At 56.5% G+C, this 8,900-nt stretch overlaps 1 protein-coding gene across 1 annotated transcript; it reads right to left on the minus strand.

The window, feature by feature from the left end:
* Window positions 1–3,875: 3,875 nt before the first annotated feature.
* GJB2 (gap junction protein beta 2) lies at window positions 3,876–5,857 on the minus strand. Its single transcript, XM_025047118.1, has one exon. It carries the CDS (start codon window positions 5,834–5,836, stop codon window positions 5,156–5,158), a length of 681 nt encoding a protein of 226 aa, XP_024902886.1. The 5' UTR covers window positions 5,837–5,857; the 3' UTR covers window positions 3,876–5,155.
* Window positions 5,858–8,900: the final 3,043 nt, after the last annotated feature.

Consider the following 8,900-nt stretch of genomic DNA (forward strand, 5'->3'; position numbering starts at 1 on the left):
GCGCGGGCGGGTCCCCACCCCCCACGGGGCCCCGGGAACCGGGAGGAGGCGGCGCCCTGCAGTTTCCCCTGCGCACAGCAGGTGGCGGCAGCGAGCGGCGGCCCGCGCGGTTCAGGTCTGGACCTGGCTGGTGATGAAAACGCTGCTAAGTGTGTTTATCCTCAAGACTCTGGCGGGCTCACTTTGCGCGGTGAATGCGCTGACGTTAGCGAGAAGGGAAGCCTTGCTGGCATTATTCCACAGTCAAAATTTTTATTGGTTTAAGTGACCATAGGGAGAGCAGGCTATTTAAACTGACAGATGACGTAAATTTGGAAGAAATTGCTAATGGACGGAAAACAGACACGGAAAGACCTGGACAGGCCAGAGGGATCAGCCCAAATCAGCAATGAAGTTTAACAGGGAAACGGAGAGCCCTCTATGGGCTGGAAAATGGCCCGCCACACGCGGGAAGAAGGGAACTCTGGCGAGATGGGGGTGGGGGGCCGGGAGGGTTCCGTTTGGGAAACTCGGACTGTGTAACCGCGGAACCAAGGAGATGGCGCGCGGCCTTGGGCGCGCGCATTCTGCAGGGCGTGCGCATCTGTCCCACAGAGCAGGAAGGCCTGTTGGTACCGACCACTGACGGGCTGAGACCTCCAAGGCCCATTAGTAACTGAGAAACTGCCACAGGAGAGTTCTGTAAGAATGCAAACTGTGGTGTGTGTGTGCGTGCGCGCGCGCGCGCGTGTGTGTGTGTGCGCGCGAGTGTCCGCGATGGCAGAGGACCTAGGCTGGGAGGTACACCAGGTGTTCGTACTGAGAAGATGCGGGACTTCCACTTTTGACTTTACCTTTTGGCATTCGCTTGTCAACGCAGAATATGGAATCATATTCTGATTCCATAGCTGCATGAATCACGTTGGTGGCCTTCCCATTGAAAATGAGGAAAGGCGATGCGGCTTTTAGACAGCTGACACCAGCTTAGACCGCGCCAGTGGCGATGCTGTCACAGCTGGGATCTGCTGTCAGCTACCCCAGGTTCTTGGCGGGAAGGGCACTCGTGCGGGCCCGCCGGAGGCAGAGCCCGCATGGACATCCCAGCCAGCCGCCACGAGTCCACCTGCACTGCCCGCCCTCTGTGGCCTGCCTGCCCCGCTCTGCCCTTGACTCTGGGGTCGGTGGGCGCCCCTCCCTCCACTGGACCGCTTTCCCTGAGAGGCCGCTGGGCCTGCTTCCCCATCGCCTGGCAGAGAGGCCCTCCCTGGCTGCCCAATACTGAAGGACGATTTTCTCTGCCCTGACATGTCCCTTCTGCTGGTTCCTCCCCTGCACCATCTGCAGCACGGACAACCTGCAGGGATACGCCCATAGCCTGTCTCCTGCAACACGAAGGCACAGGTTTGGTTGGTCCCGGTGCCCAATGGTGGCCGGCACTCGGTGGCACTCAGGAAATATTGGCTGAGCAAAGGAGTCATCGGAGATGTGCAGGGATAGTGTGCACGGTGTGTCCCGTGCAGGTGGGACAGCCTGCCCAACCCGTCAGCGCTGGGCGGGCCGGGAGTCCCTCCTGGCTGCAGGGGTGAAATGGCCGAGGGGGAGTCGAGTAGGTGCGTCTCTGTCCTCTGTGTGGTGGGGACATCCACCACCGGCCTTGGCGCGTGATGCTCTGAGCCCGAGCTCAGCTTCCTGATCCGGTCCACGGGGGTGGTCCGGCCTGGAGGCAGCTGCACCCCGGCGCCCACCACACGGATGGAAGGGATCCAGGGACCCTGACTAGGTGAACCGATGCCTCTGTGTCACGGTGTTGTTCTTTCTGTAAGACAGAGCGACGCAGCTGTCATCACCTGACCTGTGCGGCTACGTGTGCCCTCGGACACGGCTCTCTCATCCTATGTGGCCAGTGTCCCCCTATTGTGCCAGTTCAGGGGTCGCGTACATGTGCACCTTTTCAAGCTTCCGGTTGGTCCAGTTTTGCTCAAGTCATTGCTATCTCCATTGCCATTTGTCATCTTTCCAGCTTGGGATCTGTCTGATGGGAAAGAGATGATGAGGTTTTATGCAGCGCTTTGCTACATGGGGGTTTTTTACGTCAATTACCTTACCTGATCATCATCAGCCTTGCGCGGTACTCAGTGAGCCCACTCTGAGGTGAGGAAGTTGGGGTCTGGAGGAACGGGAGCCCTGAACGTCCACGGCAGACCCTCTCGGCAGGCCGCCGCTGCTCCCGAGTTGGCCCTTGGGTCCGTGATGGCAGCTCGGGCCCAGGCCCCCTGGAGAAGACCATGTCTGTCCTTCCTGCTCCAACCATACCGATCGTGGCCCAGGTCTGACACCTGCAGTGGAGTTGGTCGTGACCACGAATCTCGGCTTATCACCGCGCCTCCCACAAGGCAGGTAGCAGCTGCACCCAGGGCCTGAACGTGGGACGCTGATGCTCAGCCGGCAGGGTGGGGCGGGCGGGGTGGGGGTGGGGGCCGAAGGCTGGCCCCTGAGGCCCGGGCTCAACGTGGCCAACCTGACACGGAATTCTCGGGCGGAATCATGAGACACAAACGACAGCCTTTTCCTACCTAGTACAAACTACGAATGGCGATTTGAGGTGGATACCCAGGGCCTGAACGCGGGACGCTGATGCTCAGCCGGCATAGTGGGGCGGGCGGGGTGGGGGTGGGGGCTGAAGGCTGGCCCCTGAGGCCCGGGCTCAACGTGGCCAACCTGACACGGAATTCTCGGGCGGAATCATGAGACACAAACGACAGCCTTTTCCTACCTAGTACAAACTACGAATGGCGATTTGAGGTGGATGCTCGGGATGGTCATTCCCAGAACCCACGCTCTAATTTCTGGGCCTGGGGCCAGATCTCTCTTCAGGTTCATAAAAGGGGTCAAAAGTGGTCTGTAATTATTGTGACCCAGCCTTTTCATACCTTGAGAGCCACCCTCTTTGCGTTCGTGAGAGCGAACACATCTGTTCACACCCGTGCGCTGTTTGAACAGGCCACGTACAGAGCACGTCGGGGGGTAGGGACGATTTCTTGCCCCTTTTCCAACACCTGGCTGAAAATTGGCTGGTTTGGATCCCTTTAATTTATTTAAAAGTGTGTGGTTCTCCATAAAAATCCTCATAATCATTGATGTGGAAAACGCTTTGAAGGCCTCGGACTGAAGGCTCCTGCCTGGTGGCAGGACAGAGCGGGTGCTGGCTGTCCGGGGACAGTGTCCGAGGCCAGGCAGGCCTGCAGGTGGCAGCAGGTGGCAACAGGTAGCAGCAGGCAGTCCCCCATGCAGGGACAGCTGAGCGCTTGGATTCATTTCCCGGGGAAGGTGGCAGTGAGGAGGGAAAGGCAGGTCCCTAAGACCCGCTGTGACTGCACACAAATACCAGAAGGATGATCCTGCACGAAAGACAACTTGCGGGATCTTTCTCACACCTCAGCCGACCTTCGCCATGAATGTAATTTTGGAGTGTCATCTTCCATGATTCTTCTAGAGGCCAAACTGGTCCTGTGAACCCAAGCTGCACAACCAATCCTCCCATCACACTGTGTGTGTTTGTCAAAAACCTGTTGGGGGTGGGCACAGAGCCGGGCAGAAATCAGATTTCCTCATCCCTTACCCTCCACGCTTTCCGGTGACAGAAGCTGCTCTGTGACTGGGCAGAAGAGGCTCAGGATGGTGGTCAGACACCCTGGGAATGCCTCCCTTCGGTGTTATAATGTCTAAAATATTGGCCTCCTTAAAAAAATTGACTATAGACAACATTTAAGTCTGCTATTCTATTAAAAACTGAAATAGATTTTATAGAGGTATTACATGAAGTAATAATATTTTAATATTTTAAATGACTTTGAGACATTACAAAATCATCTCAGTTACCAGCATGTAATTAAAGTTCTTATTTTCTATTACAAAATGTTTTTACAACGTCTTTTTTGGCAAAAGGAAAATGCTGACCGTTAGTGAAGTGTACCCAGTACCATTTTTTGGACGCCATTCAAGCATAATAACATTAGAGTTCCATTTATCCTATAGAACTGCTAAATATTTCCCTAAACTGCAGATTCTATTTTTTTTTTTTTAAAAGATTCATTAATTCTCTTTTCACTTAAGGAAATGGAAAGCTGAAGAGAGAAGCAAAGGAACTTTGAAGAAGACGAAACGCATTTTTAATCAGCAGAGTTTAGAGTCCAGTCTTTCTACCTGTTCTTTAGAAACAGTCACTACCTCCCTCCCCATTTTGTTCTGCACCATTAGACTGTGCTGTGGACACAAAACATTCCCAAGCCGGCTCTCTAAATTCACGTCCTTCCCCGTCCCACAGTCATGGAAAAGGCAGACACCGACAGAAGACACAGGTGTCTTGAGCTCGCCTGTAGTTGGTGGCAGTTGGTGGTACATCCAGCCTGTATTTGTCCTGCAAAATGATACCTAAAATTGTGAGATGAGGCCATTTGCTGTCAGAAGCCAGTGCTAAGAACTTCTGGTCTGTTTCACGTGAGAGAGGCCGAAATGCTTCTGTCACCTCAGTTAACGCGGTGGCACAGGGAAGAGGCCGTATTTTAAATTCAATGGCAGTATCTGATTACATACCGTTCACATATCACAATCAGCCTCTGAAACAGGAGACAGCATGGGATGGTTTTCAGAACATCTTGGGGATAAAAAAAACATACCTCATTTTAAAGGGTTCACTGAAAAAACGTGTAACAGAGTTGGAAGCATTAAAAACTCCCAAAGCGAATAAAAGAGCCAAGACTCTCTATGTTTACCTTTAATTCGGGGAGAAATGGCAAAGGGGGCTCTCAGGGGGGTGACCAAACAGTCCCAGCCTGCTCTTTAGAACCTGGCATTTCTCCCCTTCCCACAAAGAAAGAGAAACAAACGCCAATACCCTTTCTCCAAAATATGGAACTACCGTGCTCTGACAAGCTGCCAGCAGGGAACTAATCTGAGTAGAAATCAGTGCGGCCTGGGGCCAAGCTTCGGTTCTTTGGCTCTGGGAGAGAAGACTGCCAGCTTGCTGTTTCACGTGAGAGCTACAGAAGTTTCAAATGGTCGCGTTGAAGATGTTTAAGATAAGAATCTCGGTCTTGGGGAAATTGCCGGTGACTCTGCCTTGACAGCTGAGCCCGGGTTGCCTCATCCTTTTCGAGCAGTCGATTTTTTTTTCTCTCTAAACTGGTTTTTTGGACTTTCCAGAACAATATCTGATTAGCAAATAACACAGTTCGGTGACATTTAGCAGGATGCAAATCCCGGACACCGCAACCATGAACACGGTGAAGACGGTCTTCTCCGTGGGCCTGGAGACGAAGCAGTCCACCGTGTTGGGGCAGGGCCACGCGTTACACTTCACCAAGCGCTGCATGGCGAACCCATCGTACATGATGTAGAAGACGTACATGAAGGCGGCCTCGAAGACGACGCGGAAGAAGATGCTGCTGGTGTAGGTCCACCACAGCGAGCCTTCGATGCGGACCTTCTGCGTCTTGATCTCCTCGAGGTCTTTGAACTCAGTCTTTATCTCTCCCTTGATGAACTTCCTTTTCTTCTCGTGTCGGCGGTAGGCCACGTGCATGGCCACCAGCAGGGCGGGCGTGGACACGAAGATGAGCTGCAGCGCCCAGAGCCGGATGTGGGACACCGGGAAGAAGTGGTCGTAGCAGACGTTCTTGCAGCCCGGCTGCTGGGTGTTGCAGGTGAAGTCGGCCTGCTCGTCACCCCACACCTCCTTCGCGGCCACCACGAGGATCATGATGCGGAAGATGAAGAGGACGGTGAGCCAGATCTTCCCGATGCTGGTGGAGTGCTTGTTCACGCCCCCGAGAATGGTCTGCAAAGCGCCCCAATCCATCTCCTGCTCTGGGCCGGGTGCCCTGGACAGACAAAAGGAGCAGGAGGGAGGGGTGACTTCAGGACAGAACCCGGGTGACTCACCTCAGATCTTTTCCTGTGCAAACGAACGCCAGCTCTCACCCAATGTCACCAAAAAGGCAAAAACCAGACCAACTTAGCCACAGGATGAAGGGGAGCGTCCCCCACCAGCCTTGAGCCTGTTTCCTGTCCTACGACAAAGGGTGGCCATTCACCTGTATTTGGCACATAACAAAAATGGGGGGGCGCGGGGACGGGACGAGCAAAAGCGCCCCTAACTCAGAGGCACTAATCTGTGATGAGGGGCCCCTCGCAGACACCCCCTGGGTCCTCCCGGCCCAGCGCCGGTCACCTGGCACCGGACAAACAGTATTCCGGGGCCAGGTCAGCCCTGCTTTCTCACTTCAAGTTCCGGGCTTTTCCCCTGGGACTGAGCCTAGCGGGGCGACCTCGCTGCAGAGGCCCATAGAGCCACTTTCCTTAAACTATTTCGACGCACTGTCGTGGACTCGGGGTGTGCCAGTGAAGTGCTTCTCACCAGTGGAAAAGTGTACATTCGAGGCACCCCAAATTAAAATTTCGCAAAGGGCTCCCCTTCCTTCTGTGTGAAGACGGGCGGGCTGGGAACTTTCTGTCCGTGGAGAAAAGCCGCTGTGGGCGCGGATTCTGGGGAGCGGTGTGTGCACGGACCGCCCTGCGCCCACGGCTGCCCGTCTGGGTAGGTGCTGGAGCTGTGCGTTTTTATCGTGGGCTAGAGATTTAGAAGTGTCCCTAAAGAGGCACTTTATGAAAAGTAAAATCCCTCATTTCACTCAGTGGTTTCCCAGGGACGCCCTGCAAGGGGACGGACGTGGAAGAACGGAAGGTTGCCGGGGTAACGCACCCCTTAGTGCAAGGGGCGCGGGGCCAGGGGTCAGTCCGCCATGAGGCAGCGGCCTCTCCGCCCCAGGACCTGCGCCGTCTGCGCTTACGCAGAGTTACAGCTCGACCGTCTGAGTGAGGTCCCACCTCGTCATACTCCTGACCAGACCCCCGGCTTCCCACCCCTTCTGAGCCGGCCCCAACCACGCTTCTCTAACTTAAAGGTGTCCCGCTCTCCTCGTTGTGCGTGAGTTGGGGCCTGCTCTCCATGGATTCCCCAAGCAGGCTCAGAGGGACAGCCTGCGCCACCAAGCCTCAGCTGGGCAGGGGCACCCAGGTGTGGCTGAAACTGTCCAGTGCCACCTTGGTCCCGGGAGGCAGCAGAGACACAGGAGAGTCGCAGACACGAAAGTCACGTAAGACTGAAGTACACTTGAGAAACATTTTGCCTTACTGGGCTGGAAGGAGAGAAGCAGCCTGGGGAGAAACCCTGGTTTCGTCGAGGTTCGACCCCGACCCTCAAATGCGGACCACCTGGATCTCACTCAGGTGAACTTGGGGTCTCCTGCTGATGGTGCCACCCCTCAGCCTGGTCCCGCTCCAACGGAAGGACTGGACTCGGGTTTAACCAGACCGTCTGACGGTGTGAGGCCTCCGGTCCTTCACTGGGGCTGGCCAGTGGGAACTGGGTTCTCAGTGGTGCCTTCGGCTGAAATCGGGGCGCGGCGAGGCGGGGGCTGGGGCCCCACACCTCTGCCCTCTGCCAGAGTAGCCGGCACAGACCCCATGCTCTTCTGTGACCCGACCCGGTCCCATTGCCACCAGCAGAGGAAACTGTAGCGAGCCTGCCCTGTCGTTGTGACTTTAAAGCTCTTGGTGGAGCTGCAGCTACCTGTTCACAGACCCTCCAAATAAGAAGAGCAAATTAAAATGTAACCTGTGCTGCGGGTGGACCAGGGCGACAGGTCGAGAGGGAGGAACCAAGCAGGGTAAATCAGCAGGAGCTGCTCCTCTGCCCTTCCTGACCCCTCAGATGTGTCACAGGCGGCTCCTACCTGGGCCTCACCACCCTGGGGTGGCTTGGAGCCCAGCCAGAGGCAGGCGAGGAGCTGGGGCTATTATTCAGGGGAGGCCGCTGGGTGAATCACTGGGCTCCAGAAAAAGCAGAGGCAATTCTTCACCTTTAATTTCTCCTCAGCGCTCCTGGAGGACCTTGACCTCCACAAGCACCGGGCCTCCTCACAGGTGTCTAATGGTGACTGTCTTAACACCGGAGTCTTGAAACAGACTCGAAGGGCAAATGGGGACATGACTACCCGCACACCTTGAGACAGAGTCCCGAGGAAAAGGTCGTATGTGTCCAGCTGTCGGGAGGCTGGGGGATGCACATTGATTCGGCTCGTGTCCCTGCAGGAGCGCAGGAGGGCTGATGCGAGGGTCCTAAGGCGGGTCTCTCAGCCCCCCGACTTCCACACCCCACCCCCGCTACCTCGTGTGCAAGCAAGTGTCCTTCCAGCTGGGAAAGGCCACCTGGGATTGTTTAGGAAAAGACAAGCAAGGAAGCCCCATCTCAGTTTAGGCAGCGGTGTCCTGCTCCGGCTGCAGTCCTGGCGCCTCTGCACAGGACACCACCTCCAGGCAGACCTCCTGCTTAACCCAGCTTTCCTTTCCAAGAGGAGCCTGCGGCCGATTAAACAGTCCTGGAGGAGGCGGCGGATGAGAACTTGCCTCACGCATCGCGCTGCGAGCGACTTGTCTGGGTTCCCTTCCCCGCGCGTTGTCCCTATGGATCACCGCGCTGGTGTCGCCACGTCCCCTCCTCCCCAGTGGCCCTACTCCAATTTCGAAACTACGCGGAAGAAACTCTCTGTCCACAAGTTGGCTCTCCGCGCACCTGTCCACTGTCGCGACTGTCCCGGACAGGGACGGCACGAGGGTCTCGGTGTGAGCGGGATCTACCTAGGGGGTCCAGATCGGGTCCCCACTCCGCGCCGTGCTCCCTCCCCCGCCGGGTCCCACAGCCCCCGCCGTCCCGAGGCGCCCAGAGGAGGGCGCCAGCCTTGCGGCTGTGATCCGGACGCCCTGGCAGGGCGGCCTCACCTGCGGCAGAGGGTGCGGGGGGGTTGCGGCGGCGGCCGGGGCGCTCCGGCGGGTCCTGGGTGGTCCCGAGGGGCCCTGGGTGG

Source organism: Pteropus alecto, unplaced genomic scaffold, assembly GCF_000325575.1.
Source record: "Pteropus alecto unplaced genomic scaffold, ASM32557v1 scaffold80, whole genome shotgun sequence".
NCBI lineage: Eukaryota > Metazoa > Chordata > Mammalia > Chiroptera > Pteropodidae > Pteropus > Pteropus alecto.

Coding starts and splice junctions, on each gene's coding strand:
- GJB2 (XM_025047118.1), bottom strand. CDS start 5,836: ATGGATTGGGGCGCTTTGCAGACCATTCTCGGGGGCGTGAACAAGCAC.